Below are 21727 nucleotides of genomic sequence, written 5' to 3'. Positions count from 1 at the left end.
TTACCAGAGTTTTGTAGATGCCAGTCCATATAGCTTAGTTTGTTTAATATCATTGCAGGGCATTCGTTCACTCTCGGGTTAACTGCAGTGTACTAGCTACTCGAAATAACGTCATTGCAATCCATGTAGATCTTCAAAGGATCTCTTGCACTATGCTGGTCTTTGCTGACAGTCTGCTGTGAAAGGCCACAACGTTCTGAAGGGATGTGCTAAATCCTTTGGTACACAGGGCATATTTCCAGGCCACCATGTGATGACGGGGGTGTATTTCTTCTTGTGGTCTCTAATGAATGTGAAATCATTGGGTGTCCCTGAGCCCCTGCATTGATCTCAAGTGAAATGAAAACCAACATTGGTTCTCTGCCAGTCTGAAAGCATTTAAACCGGCAGAGAACCAATGTAGGGTTAACTTGCCAGTACAGATGAAAGAGGGAACCCCTTGGACACTGGGGAAAAGTGTCTGTGGCTGCATCAGCATAAGTGAATGGAAACTGACTGATTAGTATACTAAACAGTAAAGTCAGGGAAATCGAGAGGGTGAGGGGTTTGCCTCTTCATCAACAACAAATGGTGTACTGACTCAAGCGCAGTGGTAGTCTCGACCCATTGTTCACCCGTTTTGGAATACCTGATGGTCAAATGCCAACCTTTTACCTCACCAGGGAGTTTTCAGCTGTTATCCTGACTGTCGTATACGTTCTACCTCAGGACAAGAAATATAACAGGCTGGCACTTAACCAACTGTACGAGGCTAGAAACAAGCAGAACTGCTTTGCTAGGGCTGACTGGTGTATGTTTCCAAGACTCCGCCGATAACATTGATGAGCTAGACACCTCTGTCACCGGCTTCATAAGGAAATGCATTGGCGACGTTGTACCCACAGTGAAGGTTTGCCGCTTCCCCAATCAAAATCCCTGAATTGGCGCTAAAGCTAAAGGACAGAACTATTGCAGACAACCCAGAGGCTACGGTTGAGGACAGGCACCAGCACCAGCACCAGTAGTCCCGCTACGACCTCTGTAGAGTCATTAAACGAGCAAAGGGACAAAATAGGAATATTGTAACGGCTTTCTTCCTGGGAAGGAGAGGCGGACCAAAACGCAGCGTGGTTAGAGTTCATGTTAATTTAATAAGGTAACTCAAACATGAACAGGATACAAAACAATAAACGTGAAAACCGAAACAGTCCTAACTGGTGCATAAAACACAAAGACAGGAAACAACCACCCACAAATCCCAACACAAAACAGGCTACCTAAATATGGATCCCAATCAGAGACAATGACTAACACCTGCCTCTGATTGAGAACCATATCAGGCCAAACATAGAAATAGACAAACCAGACACACAACATAGAATGCCCACCCAGCTCACGTCCTGACCAACACTAAAACAAGGAAAACACAAGAACTATGGTCAGAACGTGACAAATATGGTAGAATCATACTACATAGGCTCCGACGCCTGCAGCATGTGGATGGGGCTGTAGTCCATTACGGATTACAAAGGAAGACCCAGCCGTGTGCCGCCCAATGATGCTTCTCTTCCAGATGAACTCAATGCATTTTATGCACGCTTTGATAATAACACCACTGTACCGTGTGTGAGGACCCCCACCGACTCAACAGACCCATAGACAACGCAATCTTAATTGCACTCCACACTGCCCTCACCCACCTACAGTGGCACGAAAAAGAATGTGAACCCTTTGGAAATACCTGGATTTCTGCATAAATTGGTCACAACATTTTATTATGATCTTCATCTAGGTCACAACAATAGACAAACACAGTCTGCTTAAACTAATAACACACAAATAATTATACGTTTTCATGTCTTTATTGAACACACTGTGTAAACATTCACAGTGCAGGGTGGCAAAAGTATGTGAACCCTTGGATTTAAAAACTGGTTGACACTGGTTGGCAGCAATAACCTCAACCAAATGTTTTCTGTACTCAGGAGTAATTTTGGACCATTCCTCTTTCCAGCTTTATGCAAGTCAACCATTCTTAAACTTAGGTCTTCTGAGATCTCTTTTGTTCGAGGCATGGTTCACATTAGGAAATGCTTCTTGTGAATAGCAAATTCAAGTTTTGTGAGTGTCTTTTATATTGGACTCCAGATAAGCTGACTTTTGGAGTCATTAGCCTAGGGGTTCACATACTTTTTCCAACCTGTACGGTGAATGTTCAAATAATGTATTCAATATAGACAAGAACAATACAATAATTTGTGTGTTATTAGTTTAAGCACACTATGTTTGTCTATTGTTGTGACTTGATGAAGATCAGATCAAATTTGATCACCAATTTATGCAGAAATCCAGTTAATTCCAAAGGGTTCACATACTTTTTCTTGCCACTGTAGAGAAGAAGATTACCTATGTGAGAATGCTGTTCATTGATTACAGCTCAGTGTTCAACACCATTTGTCCCAGCAAGTTCGTCACCAAGCTTAGGACCCTGGGACGATACACCTCCTTCTACAACCGGATACCGGACTTTTTGACGGGCCGACCCGAAGTGGTGAGGGTAGGCAACATCACCTCCGACACGCTGACCCTCAACACGGGAGCCCCACAAGGGTGTGTGCTTAGTCCCCTCCTGTAGTCCCTGATGTTGCTAGGTGTGATCACCTACAGGGAGGAGGTCAGTGACCTGGCAGGGATAACAACCTCTCCCCCAATGTCAGTAAAACCAAGGAGCTGATCATGGACTACAGGAAACAGGGGGAGAGGCGAGCATGTCCCCATCCATCCACATCGGGCTGCAGTGGAGCTGGTCTAGAGCTTCAAAGTGGTCCACTAACACACGCACAGTTGTGAAGGCGTGACAGCGCCTCTTCCCCCTCAGGAAGTTGAAAAGATTTGGCATGGGCCCTGAAATCCTCAAAACATTCTACAGCTGCACCATTGAGAGCATATTGACTGGCTGCATCACTGCTTAGTATGGAGAGGGTGGTGCGGACAGCCCAGTACATCACTGGGGCCGAGCTCCCTGCCATTCAGGACCTCTATATCAGGTGACATGAAAGAATGCCACCCGAAAATTGTTAGACTCCAACCACCCAAGCCACATACTGTTCTCTCTGCCATGTAGTCATGGCTCTATGTAGTACTATGCGCTTCACATAGTCTGTTCTGGACTTGAGGATTGTGACCTCTGGTGGCATGTCTTGTGGGGTATGCATTGGTGTCCGAGCTGTGTGCTTGTAGTTTAAACAGACAGCTCGGTACATTCAGCTTGTCAACACTTCTTACAAAAACAAGTAGTGATGAAGTCAGTTTCTCTTCTACTTTGAGCCATGAGAGATTGACATGCATATCATTAATGTTAGCTACCCTTGTACTTTTAAGGGCCAGCCGTACTGTCTTAGGGTGTCTTAGAGAGAGGGACAGACATGAGGGAGAGACGTCTGGGCCAAGCCGCAGGAATGCTGTCTGTCTGTTTAATCAGACAGACACATTACAAAACTTTTACACACTTAGGAGGAAGCTACTAAAACAAATCCTCCATCCCGGTTTCTCTGGTTAGGGTGCAACATTTATCTTATACTGCAAGAACATGTAGCGCACAATAAAGGCGTTTTGCAATGTGACACCAATAGGACATTTGTGTTAACTCCAACATGCGCTCACCTAAAATGATAAACACAATTTAAGAGAATTCCAGAAATGTTCCAAATTCTAGAAAGATACCAAAAATGTGAAGTTCAATAGAATTTCCAGAGCTGTTTAAACCACACATGACTGAACAAGCGTCGACTCCCTATTTGTCTTTATAGTCACAGTACTTCTCTAGTTTGGACTCCCCTGTCCTCCGCTTTGGGAAGAAAAGTTCATGAGTGAACCCAATGACCCCAGGGCACACACACCACACCGACCGAGGAGGCACACACAGCGAGCTAATGGCTAGAGCAATTATATTCTGCCTGCATTAAACAGTGTAATTGAAATGATATGTCAGGCAGACTCCGCTCTCTGAAGAGGAGGTCTGGCCTTCCAACACAAAGCAGCAGGCTACCATGCACCACACCCTCACCCACATACAGTAGGGACAAATAAGATCAAATTGGTGGGGTAGGTGGGGGAGTCAGGAAGTGCGGGGAACTGAAATGTTTCCAGTCTCCCGGTCCGTACTCCTCCGTTCTCCCTCACGTTCCCCAGCGATGACTTGTTCCTCTCTCTGCTTACTTTAAGGAGAAGTCACATGTTATTTGTCACAAGGTTTTAATCACCATGTAAACTGGAGATCACGCAATATAGTTTCTCCCGTAATAGAGTTTTGGGGGGCCTAAACTTTGCTAGCTGTGCCTGGTTTTGCCTTGGTATTGACAGCCAGGTTGACAGGGAGCAGACCAGAGCCCCTCTGGAGGCTACACAATCCCAGAGCTATGTTTGGGTGGTATCCAGATTGTCACACCTTCATACCGATCTTGTGCAATTTCGGTATTACTGGCACTGAACACAAGGGTCACTTATTTTCAAACCCCACTGAACCTCTCTAATCTGATGGTTAGCAATGCTAACAAGTATATGCACAATCCCATAGTAAATGCTAGCTAACACATTAAAAAAATGTATACAGTCTCTGTCAAACTATTTGCAGGATAGACATCTCAGCTCATAAAGTTATACAAGTAACTCAGAAATGCTATGCACAAAATACGTATCAGACAGCAAGGCTCTTGATCCAGAAGGGGTTCTCTGCTGAAGAAGTTTGATTTAGCAAAAAGCTAACCACTTAGCTAGATAACTATCTACTAAATTAGCAAACCAAATGCACAACTGCAGAGCATTTAGCACATTTTAGACAGTTCATTAAATAGTCATAAGATATTTTGCAGGGAACATTAGTCGTGAATTCCATACTGTAACTAGATCACCTGGCACGTGCTGCACAATAGTGAGTGAATTACAAGGCTCTGGTCTCTCATTGTTATGTGTTTGTAAACAAACACCATGTGACTAGAGGCTACCGGTAAGCTTCATAATGAAAGCTAATGTGACAGGTGAAACGGAGAATGCAATATGCTTTATTTCCTTATGTATTGTACAAGTTGACTGCAGGTATTTCCTTAAAAAGGAGTGCAGTTAAGCGGGTCATGTTTCGGAGGACACACCTTCGCCTCTCCCGAGCCAGTTGGGGAGTTGCAGCAATGAGACAAGATCGAAATTGGGGAGAAAAATGGGGGGTAAAATAAAAAAAATAATACATTAAAAAATGACCTACAAATGTTCAAATGTATTAAAAAACTTCACAGAAATACAGTACCAGTAAAAAGTGTGGACACCTACTCATTCAAGATTTTTCTTTATTTAACTATTTTCTACATTGTAGAAGACATAAAAATTAAGAAATAACACATGGAATTGTGTAGTAACCAAAAAAGTGTTAAGCAAACGCAAATATATTTTATATTCTTCAAAGTTGCCACCCTTTGGCTTGATCTTTTTTAAACCTTTATTTAACTAGGCAAGAACAAATTCTTATTTACAATGACAGCCTAGCAGAGAACAGTGTGTTAACTGCCATGTTCAGGGGCAGAACGACAGATTTTTACCTTGTCAGCTCAGGGATTCGATCCAGCAACCTTTCAGTTACTGGCCTAACGCTCTAACCACTAGGCTACCTGCCGCCCCAAATGACAGCCTTGCACACTCTTTGCACATCCAGCCACCTGTGACTGAAGGAAAGGCCTCATATTGTTTAGTTGCCTTCCAAAGGCAGATCCACTGTCACGTGACAGGAGTGTGGAAGGCGTGTTTTGGCAATGGGGGCCAAATGAATGAAGTTTCCTTGTTAACAGGCTCCATAATCATCAGTGCCTTGTTATTCCTGTCCTGATCTGTTTTGGACTGGATGACAGTTGGTGTAGGCCATACTGAGTTGATGTCATCTGCTCCTCCATAGGCGAGGGTTAGTTGGAAATGATGAATAACAATCTCCACAAGTCGCTGCGGTTGTTTGCAATATTTGCAGTTACATTTGTGTGTATTGTCAGGGGTGAATTTAGCGTGTCTTGGAGGGCAGGTCACATAATTCCCATGTCTGTGACCCAGACATACAGACCAGAATATGTAACACACACACACCCTTAAAGACCCACTGCTTCCAAACTCACCTTACTCAGAGAGAGGGGAGCCCTCCCTAAGTCCCTCCCCTCCTTGTATAGGTTACATACTCTCCCTCTTAGCTGCTGTGTCCTCTCTCACTGTGCAGTATCCCTTCTATAGAGGCACTTTAGAACCATCCCTGGCTTTGTGTGTCTATGAGAGAGTGTAAGTGAGTATCTCTGTGTTTTAGTGTTACCATCTGTGAGTGTGAGAAGGAGAAAGTGCAAGTGTGACTTTTGAGTGGTGTATCCATCTGAGTGTGTGCTTGTGTGTGAGTCTGTATCCAGCTACGCTTGAGTGTGTATCCCTCTGTGTGTGTATGCCTGCATGTGTGTGTGCGTGCGGTATGTGCGATTGTAGGCTCACAGGAAAGCAAGGTTCCCCCTCCCTTGTGGTGTGGTGCTGCCTGCTTTTCGCGCCCCCGTCGCGGAACCCCACAGGACTGGAATAAAAAGCAGCAGCGGTGCGTAACTGTGCTGGCAAGCCCACCGCCACCCTACCCCTCCCCTACACTCCTCCTCCATCCCTCTTTCCCCTCCCTTCTCCACCCCTCCTTCTCCCTCTGCTCCTTCTCTCTCTGCATAGCGCTGAATGAATGAAGGCAGGCAGGAGCGCTCGTGCTGCGCTCTGTACTTTCTCGTACAGTGGGCTGACAGCAAAGTTTTTGGCAGGGATGAGGTGTTACCTAAAAGGGGTGAGCTAAGGTAAACGAGGCCCCTGCCAGCGCCAGGCTAGCTACTCACAGAGGCAGGAGAGAAACCAAGAGGGTAAAGGAGGTAAAGGAAAGGCGGCTAGGGATGGAGAAAGAGGATGAGTCTAGGGCTGGGGAAGGGGTTATAGGCTGGGTCTTAGGCAGGATTAGAGGCCAGGTCTGGGGCTGGTGCTGTTCGGTTGTTCATTGTTACGCTGCATATAGGGAGGGGCCGGAGACTGTGCATAAGACGGGGGGACAGTGTAGCCGCCTTTTTTGAACAGGACAATTTACATTGGGGCTGGGTAAGGTGCTGCAGCTGTTAAGATGTTTCACTACCAGTAGCAGGGAGAAATGGTGTTAAGGTACTTTGAATGGGTCCACACAAACACATCTGGTCTCTCATTTTTTCTCTTGTCCTCCTGTTTATCTGCTGAAGAGTCTAAAGATAAAACCGCTGGTCTTGACCAGTCATTAGAGAGCAATGTCAGAGAGAGATGACGATTTTACCATCTGGTATGTGTTGAATACTGTGCATGAATAAACACAGCCTTGATGGTGGGAAACAACCTGCCTGCCGCACACGTGTCCCTTCTTTTCTATACCCTCCTCATCTTTGCCTTACATACTGACTACACCGGGCACGTGTGTGAGTCGCCTGTGCCATTGTGCGCATGTTGATTTTATCCATCCACACCAGACGCGATCAGGACACTCAGGTTGAAATATCAAAATAACTCTAAACCAACTACATTAATTTGGGGACAGGTCGAAACACATATGAAACATTCATGGACATTTAGCTAGCTAGCTTGCTGTTGCTATCTAATTTGTCCTGGGATTGGAGTGTGGACCTCATCTTTCAATCACCCATGTGGGTATACTGTATGCTCCTAAAAACCAATGAGGAGATGGGAGAGGCAGGAATTGCAGTGTGTCAAGCTTCTAAAATCGATCATTTAAACATTCAGTGTAAGTTGGAAAAAGTATGCCAACTCCTTGGCTGATGACTTAAAGCTAATTGAGTCAGGAGTCAGCTACAGTAACGTGGAGTCCAATTAAGGAGACGAGATTGGAGATGTTGGTTAGAGCTGCCTTGCCTTATAAAAACACACAAATTTGAGTTTACAATTCACAAGAAGCATTGCCTGATGTGAACCATGCCTCGAACAAAAAGAGATCTCAGAAGACCTAAGATTAAGAACTGTTGACTTGCATAAAGCTGGAAAGTGTTGCAAAAGTATCTCTAAAAGCCTTGATGTTCATCAGTCCACGGTAAGACAAATTGTATTTAAATGGAAACAGTTCAGCACTGTTGCTACTCTCCCTGGGAGTGTCCATCCTGCAAAGATGACTGCGAGAACAGTGCAGAATGCTCAATGAGGTTAAGAAGAATCCTAGAGTGCCAGCTAAAGACTTACAGAAATCTCTGGAACATGCTAACGTATCTGTTGAAGAGTCTGCGATACGTAACACACTAAACTATAATGGTGTTCATGGGAGGACAACACAGAAGAAGCCACTGCTGTCCACAAAAAAAAAATCTGCTCATCTGAAGTTTGCAAAAGTGCAATGATGTTCCACAGAGCTACTGGCAAAATATTCTGTGGACAGATTAAGCTACAGTTGAGTTGTTTGGAAGGAACACACAATACTATGTGTGGAGAAAAAAAAGGCACAGCACACCAACAAAACTTCATCCCAACTGTAAGGTATGGTGGAGGGAACATCATGGTTTGATGGTCTGCTTTGCTGCCTCAGGGCCTGGACAAGCTTGTTATCATCGATGGGAAAAATGAATTCCCAAATTTATCGTTAGGCTATCTGTCCGCCAGTTGAATCTCAACAGAAGTCGGGTGATGCAACAGGACAACGACCCAAAACACAGAAGTAAATCAACAGAATGGCTTCAACAGAAGAAAATACGCCTTCTGGAATGGCCCAGTCAGGGTCCTGACCTCAACCCAATTGAGATGAAGTGGCATGACCTCACCAGAGCAGTTCACACCAGACATCCCAAGCATATTGCTGAACAGAAACAGTTTTGTAAAGTGGAATGGTCCAAAATTCCTCCTGACTGTTGTGCAGGTCTGATCCGCAACTACAGAAAAGGTTTGGTTGAGGTTATTGCTGCCAAGGGAGGGTCAACCAGTTATTAAATCCAAGAGTTCACATACCTTTCCCCACCCTGCATTGTGAATGTTTACACGGTGTGTTCAATAAAGACATGAAAACGTATAATTGTTTGTGTGTTATTTGTTTAAGCAGACTGTGTTTGTCTATTGTTGTGACCTGGATGAAGATCAGATCAAATGTTATGACCAATTTATTCAGAAATCCAGGTATTTCCAAAGGGTTCACATACTTTTCCTTGCCACTGCATGTGTACATTTATTTTGCAACGCCTGTGCACACAACAGACCGGTGTGGTCTGCATCTTAGGGCTCCTGTGAGATGAACACAGTGGAGGACGAAGTGGCCCAACGTTGTTTACAGGTCATTTCAACAAAACACTTCAATGTGATGACGTTCAATCAACGTGGAAATTGGATTTGAAATAAAGTCATCAACGAATGGGAATTTAGTCTTTTTCTCACCTAACTTTAAACCTAAATCCAATGTCATAGTGACTTTGTGATTGGATTTCACTTTGAATTCAGGTTAGTTGACAACTCAACCAAATGTAAATCAAATCTAGACATTGAACTAATATCTGTGCCCAGTGGGGAATGTTTGTGTGTTTGTGTAAGGGTGTGCGCGCGTGCCTGTGTTTGTACATGTGTGTTTGTGCATACGTGCGTGTGTTTGTGGCGGTTAGCCTCAGTGCAGTGAGCTCTCTCACTCTCTGGCGGGGTTCAGTATTTTGTGAGTGGACAGGACAGCCATGGGTGGGCAGGCTGGCTGAGAGACAGGAGCGTGAGCCCTGCTGTTTGTCTTTGGCCTTTTTGAAACTCACAATTATGTGATAATTACACATCTATAAAAGGATATCCTTGATCTAGACTGCACCAAGTCACGCATCAGCCCCTGATTTATTCTGATTATCAAAACATACAAAGACATCATTCCTTCACAGACCACATCCAGAAACATTAAACTTCTGACTTCTCTCTCTCCCGCCCTCCCTTCTTCTTGCACTCTCCTCCCTCCTCTGCCCTTCGACCTTCCTTTTCTGCGCTCTCTCTTTCGACCTTTAGCCTGCATGATGCAGCAGATTTATGGCTTGTCCGGGGCATTCCTTTCATAGTTGTGCCATTGAAAGGGAAAAGTAGACTGGAAAAGGCATTCTGAGGCAAGCTGTATTGGGTCAAGAGTCAATCTTAAATACATCATTATGGTTTGTTTACGCTAAAGATCAAGTGGTCTGATAGGGACGATTTACTGTTTCACAAATCATTTGACTGTTAGCATACTTGGCTTTCGGTATATGCTAACTGCGAGGAAAGGTAAACCTGAGCGCTTCCGTAATCCTGCCTTGTTATTACTTTTGTAAAACTTTATTTATTTTTGTCTGAAAAATGTAACATTCTTGCTAGGCTAAGACGTTCTAAAACACATTCTATCCCATTGAACATCACCAAGTCATTCTTCCAGTTTATGGTAGCCCCTAATGACACTTGGTCATCGCTTCGTTCGCATCGCAATTAACTGTTAACGTGAAACAGGTGGCCTACCATAACAGTGTAGATGAACTAATGAAAAAGCACAAAACAACAACAACACTAAAGAGAGATAAGCAATTAAATGAGAGGAAATTGGTGAATGAAGAGCTGGGCCTGGTTTCTAGAAAGCGATGGAACTTAGGCTTCCGTGTGTTTTAATGATACATCTTTCCTACAACGGTCGAGTATGTAACATCCATTTCCAAAAACACCACACAGAGAGAACGTTTTCGAAGTGCGTCGTTGAGGCATCGAAAAGATCAAAAGAAGAAAGCACTACTTTTGGATCAGTGCTCTCCCTTTACAATCTCACCTTAACAAATTATTCCACAATACTGACGATAGGTCAGCTCCTAGAGCGATATCCCCTGTGGCTACAAATATTGAGGTGTCATATTCTAATGCTTACCCTATAATAATGAACTAAATCAAGATTTGGCACATCAGTACACATCATGAAATATATTGAGCCAAAAATTACAGAGAGTATCGTACAAATAGCTTCTTACTTTTTTTTTTTTTACAAATTCAATTAACATGAAATTGATTTCAATATCATTCAAATATACACTGTAGATCCATGTGCCTACACTACAGGGATCATCAACTAGATTCAGCCGCGGGTAGATTTTTTTCTTGAGTGAATGGTCAGGGGGCCGCAAGAAGCCTAAACAGATACTGTATACAATTTTACTTAATAATTTCAAACCTTGTTGAAATGTGTATATGATCACATATACAGTCTCTCTCTATTATGTGTGGGAATACTTTGGAACAGATTTGAAAAATTAAAATCACTTGGAGCTGATTTGCTGGTGTTTTTGCCGTCTTTTATGTTCAACAGTAAATAGAAAATCTGAAAACTTGGGAGGACAATTAAAATCACCCTGCTACACTTTATATATCTTTGAATACATTCATCTCGGTTTTCAAATGAAGCATCTTTCACGGTCACATTCATTCTGAAGTTATCGGTGGTCACAGAAAGACAGATAAACAGCTTGATTTTGTGTTTAGCTGATATATTATGTGTATAAAGTGATGCGGAAGGGCAAAAAAAAGCATCTAACGACGTACTTAGCTGTGGTCTAATAACGAGTGGTTTCAAGAGTAACTTTAGTAATGATGGTTTTGGGAAACAGCTGGGAGATCTAACGATGCTCCTACGAAAGTTCTAACTATGAACGTAGCCTTAAGATACTTTTGGGAAACGGGGCCCAGATCTGTTCCATAAATCGTGAACAGCAGCAGCAGCTTGGTGGTATGCGGGCCAAGGCCACACATACGGTGGAATCATAAGGACAATGTTGACTCCGACCCCAGGATCAAAAGGGACTGCTCGGCTATGCTAAGACAATATGGCTTACAAATACTTACCCATCCCATCCTCCATAAAAACATGGTCAAGCATGTAAACACTTTTACATGGTTTCGGGGACAGTAAATCACCGTGTGCCGAGCACCATCCGCTTGCAGGGGTCTATGTCATTTTAAGTGTTCTTTTTGCCAAGTGCTCTTATTAAACAAGGTATCAGCCTTTTTGGACAAAGCCTGTGATGTGTAAGCATGGTGTGTTTGAACTAGTGTCGATGTGCTCTCTTATTTCATTTTTGGCTGGATTAAAATGGATGTTTCGAAGAAGGATCTGGCAATGTATTGTTTACTGAGTGTGCTGGTGGTCTTCACCAGAGATTGCATGGATTGTGTTTCTGGGAACATGCCAAATGTTTCATTCGTTCACTTCTTTTCCTCCTCTCTTTTGCAACCCTCCTTACCATCACCGCCTGCCTCACCGGACATCATGTACTATGAATGTACAAAGACTACTTGTATGTACGCTTTCATTCAAAACATGTGGACTGAATATATGTGAAGTAATTCATCCCAGAGAGAAAATGTACACAAGCATAGCATAAACTTTCAAGTAAATCATCAATTATATCAGTGGAGGATCAAGAAAATTCCAAGACAATTCCAGTTAGGCCTTATTTCAGCATGTTTCTCAAAAGAGGATTTCAGTCCAGCAGGAAAAACAACCTATAGTGTACTTGTTCTGCTGGCTCTCCTCCTGTGAATAAATAAAAGGTCCAATTTGCATTTGCATGTTTAGAAAGAGAAAACCTTCGAAATAGTAAACCTGGCACAGGGAGACTCGAAGTATAGGAATGTGTTTGGGAAACCTACTATACATAGACCCCTTTCTGGGAACATGTCAAATCTTTCATTCGTTCACTTCTTTCCTCACTTTTGCAACCCTCCTTACCATATCTTCCTGCCCCACCGGACAGACATATTCCCTGTGTTTATAAGTTGGCCTGCATGTCATAAGCTGAAGCTAAGCTCCCTTTACATCTTGTAGAAATCGTTTGAAATCCCCAACATTTTAGAGCTTTTAAACTGTTTCGACAGCTCTCTCTCTTTTCCACCACCCCTCTGAGCGCTGGAAACGGTTTGGTGCATGTCTGAATGAACAAGTGTGTCATTATTTTCCCTGAAGCTGACATGAAAGATATTTCACAACATGTGAACTGGTGTTTGTAAGACACAGGGGTTCTCAGTGAGATATCATTGTAACAGTACCATGTGGCCATAAAGGAGAAAAGTCCTGTTTTCTTACGGTTCTATAATGTATCGTGTAGGGCCGGCTGCCAGAGGAAGTCTGATTTCATTTTACCTCAGGATTTGTGCTTCAGAAATCTTTCCCTCTGGGCTGAGCTGAAGTGAAACTCGGAATGACTTGGAACACAATTAAGCGCCAAGTGGAAGGATCAATGCTGGAAAGAATCTCCCTTTTAAAACTTAATTCATTTACTTTTCATTGCACTTGTGTCTGTTTTCTGTTGAAACATGTGCCATGTGACCAAGGCTAGCTTGGCATGTGTTTGTTTTGTAAAACATATCACTGAAGAACGATAGGTGAGAGTGCATGTTAGGACAAAACAGCAGACTTGTGGCCTTTCTGGTAGATTTGCCACTTTATTTAAGAGGAACAGGACATGGGTTCCAACATGGTCAATGCACAGTAAGTCTATTAACCCTGTGATTGTCTCTCCATCCGCCTTTTACTCTTCATACATCTATTCACTCACTTTCTCTCATTCTACATCTTCTGTCTCGCTCTTTCCTTCTTTCTCTCTCTCTTTCTCCTCCCATCTCCGGTAGGTGAGGTGTTAAGTCTGGTGGATGACCTGTTCTCAGGTTTGGGTTCGTCCTGTGTGGTTGCGGGTCGGAGGAATGGAGACCATCCTCACTCTGTGCTCTACTCGCTGGTCTTCAAGTGCCTGGAACCCGACAGCCTCTACAAGTAAGAGCCCCCAACCTAAAATACTTTGGACCTGGGCCCGTATTCATAAAGCCTCTCAGAGTAGGAGTGCTGATCTAGGATCATGTCCCCGCTGTCCATGTAATCTTATTCATTATGATCTAAAAGGCAGAACTGAGCCTAGATCAGCACTCATACTCTGAGACGCTTTATTAATACGGGCCCAGATTTACTATGGCTTTGCACCATTCCACGGGTGAAATGAAAAGTAGGCTAAACAACAAGGTAGAAATTAAGGATAAAATAGGAGAAAAGACAGATGTATTTGTTTTTGTTCTGTTGTTCACTTCTCTGTGGTAAGTGTTGCTGTTGCCCTTTACATCAACCTCAGAGACGGAGTCTGTTGAGCTGTCGCCACGTTTAAAACCCTTCTCACCTCCACATTGTTCTCTGTTTGACTCGCAGCTCATTCTAACCAAATTGACCATACTTTCATGAGTTCAGAATTCACGTTAGCATAAAAAATAAAAAATAAACATTGTTAACCAGTGGCATTGTTGTTAGTTTTGCATCTTTCCTAAACAAGAATGACTTGACAAATATCATCCGGCCAGCACCACATACTTTCCCTGAGTGTCTGTACTCCCATTGGCAATGGGACTTGTATAGGCCATGTTTTAATTCCCCCCACCCAGAACACAGCTGGCTCGTATTAGGGGGGCGGCACATATTTTGGTGTCACCAGGGTGGAAGTGGTGGATGCTAGTATTATTGTTTCCGTTATTGTTCCGTTTGTCATGAGGCCTTTTGTAATGGAGGAAATCGTGGTCATGGTGAATAACGAGCATCACAACCAACCAACCGACCATCGTGGTGTTTGTGTCACACAGAAACTGGAGGAGACTGGAGCCATTGACCAGTTGGTCTGTCTGGTGCTCATAGTCTGGGGCGGTTAGCAAACAGTCAGACAGACCACTCCTAATCCTTCTATAGACATGATAATTAGTCATAAAGACTCAGAACCATAACACATTAAGCAGCACGGAAGACATGGATGGAGGAAACACACACACACACACACACACACACACACACACAGGTCAATCAGTTGCATGCACACGTTCGAACCCACTGACACATACTAATATGTTCAGCAGTTGAAGCACTACTTCATTTATGGACAGACATAAGTACAGCCTTGAGTCCCTCACTTAAGAATGTGCGAGGGGTATAGTCAACCCCACATCCCATTAGGGTTAGCAGAGAACACTTTAGGGTTTCCATGGACAGCTGTTAGTAAACTTTGCAGGTGTTTCATTTTGCAAAGGGGATTCACTTAGTTGAGTCCTTGTCTTGGGTGAGTATCAATATAGAGTAAAAAGAAAAGCCTATTAGTGGGATAGTGAAGAGATGAAATTCAATCAGCTGTGTCCACATGGAGGCTGAGTCCACATGAATGTTCCATAAGCGGCCCTGCTGCCAACAGAGACTATGCTGTTTATGTTTGTCTGTAGCCCCGGGTAGCCTCGACAGACGCAGGCTAAGCATGCATGTATGAATCCATCACAGTTGGAGACTTTTATGTTGCGCTGTTCGGAGGAGATCTCAGAGAGGCAGTAAATGAGTCTTCAGAGGGTCCAGGGGTCTGCAGCCTGCCTTCCCAGGGACCATTGCTGGGATGTGCATTTGATAGCAGCACTTTGTTCTCCTTGGGTATAATTTCCCTGGTCCCTCTACCTCTTGTCTCCACATCTTGAAATCAAGTTAGATGGGCACAGTGTGCTCTGAAACCAAGCAGGCCCCAGATGCAAACGAAGAGGGGACACTCCGATCATCACACCATGTTTCTCTCCTTGGAGCTCTCTCAACTTTTGTTTGGTGTTTTATGTTTGTGGCCATGTCTAACTGTTTTTCCACCTTGTTTATTTTGGGAAGCGGGCCTCTGCAGCTGTGCAAGACACAGATAGGTGCTTATGTTAAAGGTGCACTATGCAGAAATCGCACTGGCATTCTCTGTTTGCTAAAATTCTAATAGTTTGCCTAATTTCAGTTTATGTGACAAAACAAGCCATTTCTATGTGAATTTGGTCAGGTCCCCAAATATTTACATATTGCAGCTTTAAAGGACTGTTGGGGGCAGCGCTCCCCAGAAGCCTACAGCAGAAGTCATAACAGCATGATAGTGAGAGTATATTGAGAGGGATGATGTATTCAAGCTTAAAAAGGTTGGAGATTCCTGTGCAACCGGTTGCAACTTCCCTTCCTTCATACCATCTGCCTTGAGCAACCTGGAGGTCAATCCAAACAAGAGAGAGATGAAGAGAGAGAGCTTACTAGATGGTGAAACTTGGAAGCCTCTGCTTCCTCTTTTCTGAGCATAGGGAGAGAGAACACTGCCTTGTATACGTCCACCTATACAAGGCAGTAGTGCCCACCTTCGCCCGTACCTTAAAGGACATCGCCCTCAACCGTGGCCCCAACACCTCACACAGGAGCAACAGATCAGACACCACGCCCAGACCAACGAGACACTCGTCCAGACCACACTCGCCCAGCCATCTTACATATAAAACCTTATTTGTTCGTCAAAAATTGTGAATAACTCACCACAGGTTATTGAGAAGGGTGTGCTTGAAAGCATGCACATAACTCTGCAATGTTGGGTTGTATTGGAGAGAGTCTCCGTGTTAAATCATTTTCCACATGTGGTCTGTGCCTGTATTTTTTTTCATGCTAGTGAGGGCCGAGAATCCACTCTCACATAGATACGTGGTTGCAAAGGGCATCAGCGTCTTAACAGCGCGATTTGCCAAGGAAAGAAACTCTGAGCTTAGCCCTATTCAGATATCTGGCAGTGGCTTCTGATTAAATACAGTACAATTTTCACAGAACCGCTTGTTGCAATTTTGATGAGGCTCTCTTGTTCAGATATCGGTAGGTGGACTGGAGGCAGGGCAAGCAAGGGATAACGAATCCAGTTGTTTGTGTCGTCCGTTTTGGGAAAGTACCTGCTTAATTGCGTACCCAGCTCACTCAGCTGCTTCTCTATATCACATTTGACATCGTCTGTAAGCTTGAGTTCATTTGCACACAAAGAAATCATACAATGATGGAAAGACCTGTGTTTTGTTAGAGAAGAGCTCCAACTTCTTAATCATAGCCTCAATTTTGTACCGCACATCGAATATAGTTGCAGAGAGTGCCTGTAATCGTAGATTCAGATGATTCAGGCGATCACCCAGATTGGCCAGTCGTGTGAGGAACTCGTCATCATGCAGGCGGTCAGACAAGTGAAAATTATGGCCATTAAAGAAAACTTTAAGCTCGTCTCTCAATTTAAAAAAAAAAAACATGTCAATACTTTGCCCCTTGATAACCAGCGCACTTCTGTATGTTGTAAAAGCGTTACATGGTCGCTGCTCATATCATTGCATAGTGCAGAAAATACATGAGAGTTCAGGGGCCTTGCTATAACAAAGTTAACCATTTTCACTGTTGTGTCCAAAACGTCTTTCAAGCTGTCAGGCATTCCCTTGGCAGCAAGAGCCTCTCTGTGGATGCTGCAGTGTACCCAAGTGGCGTCGGGAGCAACTGCTTGCACGCACGTTACCACTCCACTATGTCTCCTTCTCATGGCTTTTGCGCTATCAGTACAGATACCAACACATCTTGACCACCAAAGTCCATTTGATGTCACATAGCTGTCCAGTACTTTAAAAATATCCTCTCCTCTTGTCCTGGTTTCCAGTGGTTTGCAGAAGAGGAGGTCTTCCTTAATTGACACCCCGTAAACGTAACAGACATACCAGGAGTGTCACGTTCTGACCTTTATTTCCTTTGTTTTGTCATTATTTAGTATGGTCAGGGCGTGAGTTGGGGTGGGCAGTCTATGTTTGTTTTTCTATGATTTTGGGATTTCTATGTTTCGGCCTAGTATGGTTCTCAATCAGAGGCAGGTGTCATTAGTTGTCTCTGTGTCACGACTTCTGCCGAAGTCGTTGCCTCTCCTTGTTCGGGCGGTGCTCGGCGTTCGACGTCACCGGTCTTCTAGCCATCATCGATCAATTTTTCATTTTCCATTGATTTTGTCTTGTCTTCCCACACACCTGTTTTCAATCCCATTCATTACCTGTTGTGTATTTAACCCTCTGTTTCCCCTCATGTCTTGGTCAGAGATTGTTTTATTGTCAGTGTTGTTTATTTGTTGTGTTGGTGCGCGACGGGTCCTCGTACCCATGTTTTTTCATGTCTGTACTGTTTAGTGTTATGGAGCATGTTCTGTGGACATTTATTAAAAGACTCCATTTACACTCCATTTTGACTATCCTGCGCCTGACTTCCCTGCCACCTATACACACGGCGCTGACACTCTGATTGAGAATCATACTTGGGTAGCCTGGGTTTCACTGTTTGTTGGTGGGTGTTTGTTTCCGTGTCTGTGTTTGTCGCCACACGGTACTGTTTCGGTTTGTTCACGGTTATTGTTTTTGTATTTTAGTGTTAAGTTTGTCTTTAAAATAAACATCATGAACACTTACCACGCCGCATCTTGGTCCAATCCTTACTCCTCTTCAGACGAAGAGGAGGAAATCTGCCGTTACAAGGAGCTGTGCCAGGCCCGCCACGTCTGTTAACTCATCCAGCTGTAACGCATAGAATTCACTGGCTGTATATGAAGCAGTAATTGTTTAAAAAAATCTCCTGCCATGTCACCGATGCGTCGTGAAACAGTGTTTGATGAAGGCATTGTATAGTTTTTTGGGCCTTTTCCCCCAGCACTGTCCCAGCCATATCTGCGGCAGCAGGAAGAATTAAAAAAAAAATGTCACCTTTATTTAACCAGGTAGGCTAGTTGAGAACAAGTTCCAATTTACATCTGCGTCCTGGCCAAGATAAAGCAAAGCAGTGCGACAAACACAGAGTTACACATGGTATAAACAAACATACAGTCAATAACACTGTTACGCACGACTCTATGAAGAGGGAACGCAACACCCTGCCACAACTCAACTCTCCGTGAAGTGAAAGAAGTATGGGACTGTAGGTGCGAGTAAGGATGACAAAAGACAGAGAGAGTGGTACCGTTTACAAGGAATTTATTCCGTCATGCGGCAATATGGGGAAAAGGGGCTAGACGGAACCAAAGCAAAGAAAGTAAATGTCAAAGTCCCCCTCTCCTATCTAACCTACCTACCCACTACCTATCTAACTTAGCCTGGTGTGCTAACCAAAATACAGGGGGTGGTCCGCCCAGGTCTTACCTAGTGTGCCTAGACAGTGAATAGACTACGGGTATATGTATGCCCGCAGGCCTCTTGCCTAAGCACTCCCTAGGTGCATTCCCCTTCCCCCCTGGGAACAAATGACACAGAATATTATTAACAATTTCACAAACACACTGAGAAACACAGGACATCAAATAGGCTCTGTCTGACTGAGCAACAAACTCACACAGAACATACCAACTGCTCCCAGCAACAACTAACATAGTAACTTACCCACAGCCATCAGCCTCCTCTCTCAGCAAATGCATTCTGCAATGATCTCTCTGCAATCTATATCACAATCAAATCTCCCCTGAGCAACAGAACACTGGTTTATATACAGCTGTAAAAAAGTGTTGGTAATTGACAACAGCTGTGTTCTGACGAGAGGGCCGGGTCAGCTCTCCAATCAATGGGGCTGATCAATCAGCTGTAGGGGATTTCAGGACACCATCCTGAAACACACACATAACAAACCACAACACAGAAACTGGGGAATGTAACAAACACAATAGACAAAAAGTACAGTGCCTTGCGAAAGTATTCGCCCCCCTTGAATTTTGCGACCTTTTGCCACATTTCAGGCTTCAAACATAAAGATATAAAACTGTATTTTTTTGTGAAGAATCAACAACAAGTGGGACACAATCATGAAGTGGAACGACATTTATTGGATATTTCAAACTTTTTTAACAAATCAAAAACTGAAAAATTGGGCGTGCAAAATTATTCAGCCCCTTTACTTTCAGTGCAGCAAACTCTCTCCAGAAGTTCAGTGAGGATCTCTGAATGATCCAATGTTGACCTAAATGACTAATGATGATAAATACAATCCACCTGTGTGTAATCAAGTCTCCGTATAAATGCACCTGCACTGTGATAGTCTCAGAGGTCCGTTAAAAGCGCAGAGAGCATCATGAAGAACAAGGAACACACCAGGCAGGTCCGAGATACTGTTGTGAAGAAGTTTAAAGCCGGATTTGGATACAAAAAGATTTCCCAAGCTTTAAACATCACAAGGAGCACTGTGCAAGCGATAATATTGAAATGGAAGGAGTATCAGACCACTGCAAATCTACCAAGACCTGGCCGTCCCTCTAAACTTTCAGCTCATACAAGGAGAAGACTGATCAGAGATGCAGCCAAGAGGCCCATGATCACTCTGGATGAACTGCAGAGATCTACAGCTGAGGTGGGAGACTCTGTCCATAGGACAACATTCAGTCGTATATTGCACAAATCTGGCCTTTATGGAAGAGTGGCAAGAAGAAAGCCATTTCTTAAAGATATCCATAAAAAGTGTTGTTTAAAGTTTGCCACAAGCCACCTGGGAGACACACCAAACATGTGGAAGAAGGTGCTCTGGTCAGATGAAACCAAAATTGAACTTTTTGGCAACAATGCAAAACGTTATGTTTGGCGTTAAAGCAACACAGCTCATCACCATGAACACACCATCCCCACTGTCAAACATGGTGGTGGCAGCATCATGGTTTGGGCCTGCTTTTCTTCAGCAGGGACAGGGAAGATGGTTATAATTGATGGGAAGATGGATGGAGCCAAATACAGGACCATTCTGGAAGAAAACCTGATGGAGTCTGCAAAAGACCTGAGACTGGGACGGAGATTTGTCTTCCAACAGGACAATGATCCAAAACATAAAGCAAAATCTACAATGGAATGGTACAAAAATAAACATATCCAGTTGTTAGAATGGCCAAGTCAAAGTCCAGACCTGAATCCAATCGAGAATCTGTGGAAAGAACTGAAAACTGCTGTTCACAAATGCTCTCCATCCAACCTCACTGAGCTCGAGCTGTTTTGCAAGGAGGAATGGGGAAAAAATGTCAGTCTCTCGATGTGCAAAACTGATAGAGACATACCCCAAGCGACTTACAGCTGTAATCGCAGGGAAAAGGTGGCGCTACAAAGTATTAACTTAAGGGGGCTGAATAATTTTGCACGCCCAATTTTTCAGTTTTTGATTTGTTAAAAAAGTTTGAAATATCCAATAAATGTCGTTCCACTTCATGATTGTGTCCCACTTGTTGTTGATTCTTCACAAAAAAATACAGTTTTATATCTTTATGTTTGAAGCCTGAAATGTGGCAAAAGGTCGCAAAGTTCAAGGGGGCCGAATACTTTCGCAGGGCACTGTATATACAGTGGGGCAAAAAAGTATTTAGTAAGCCACCAATTGTGCAGGTTCTCCCACTTAAAAAGATGAGAGAGGCCTGTAATTTTCATCATAGGTACACTTCAACTATGACAGACAAAATGAGAAAGAAAATCCAGAAAATCACATTGTAGGATTTTTTATGAATTTATTTGCAAATTATGGTGGAAAATAAGTATTTGGTCACCTACAAACAAGCAAGATTTCTGGCTCTCACAGACCTGTAACTTCTTCTTTAAGAGGCTCCTCTGTCCTCCACTCGTTACCTGTATTAATGGCACCTGTTTGAACTTGTTATAAAAGACACCTGTCCACAACCTTAAACAGTCACACTCCAATCTCCACTATGGCCAAGACCAAAGAGCTGTCAAAGGACACCAGAAACAAAATTGTAGACCTGCACCAGGCTGGGAAGACTGAATCTGCAATAAGTAAGCAGGTTTGAAGAAATCAACTGTGGGAGCAATTATTAGGAAATGGAAGACATACAAGACCACTGATAATCTCCCTCGATCTGGGGCTCCACGCAAGATCTCACCCCGTGGGGTCAAA

General features: G+C 43.6%; 1 protein-coding gene across 2 annotated transcripts in view; it reads left to right on the top strand.

Moving 5' to 3' along the window:
- The window catches only part of LOC112231008 (astrotactin-2-like), a 500130-nt gene that overhangs the window by 438061 nt on the left and 40342 nt on the right, over positions 1-21727 (top strand). For both annotated transcript variants that reach the window (XM_042311033.1, XM_042311034.1), the window contains one exon: positions 13636-13777. In XM_042311033.1, the coding sequence (XP_042166967.1) occupies positions 13636-13777 (142 nt within the window). The remainder of the gene's footprint in view (positions 1-13635; positions 13778-21727) is intronic.

The sequence above is a fragment of the Oncorhynchus tshawytscha genome, linkage group LG33 (genome assembly GCF_018296145.1).
Source record: "Oncorhynchus tshawytscha isolate Ot180627B linkage group LG33, Otsh_v2.0, whole genome shotgun sequence".
In the NCBI taxonomy this organism is placed as follows: domain Eukaryota; kingdom Metazoa; phylum Chordata; class Actinopteri; order Salmoniformes; family Salmonidae; genus Oncorhynchus; species Oncorhynchus tshawytscha.
This window is presented reverse-complemented; position numbering and strand designations above follow the sequence as displayed.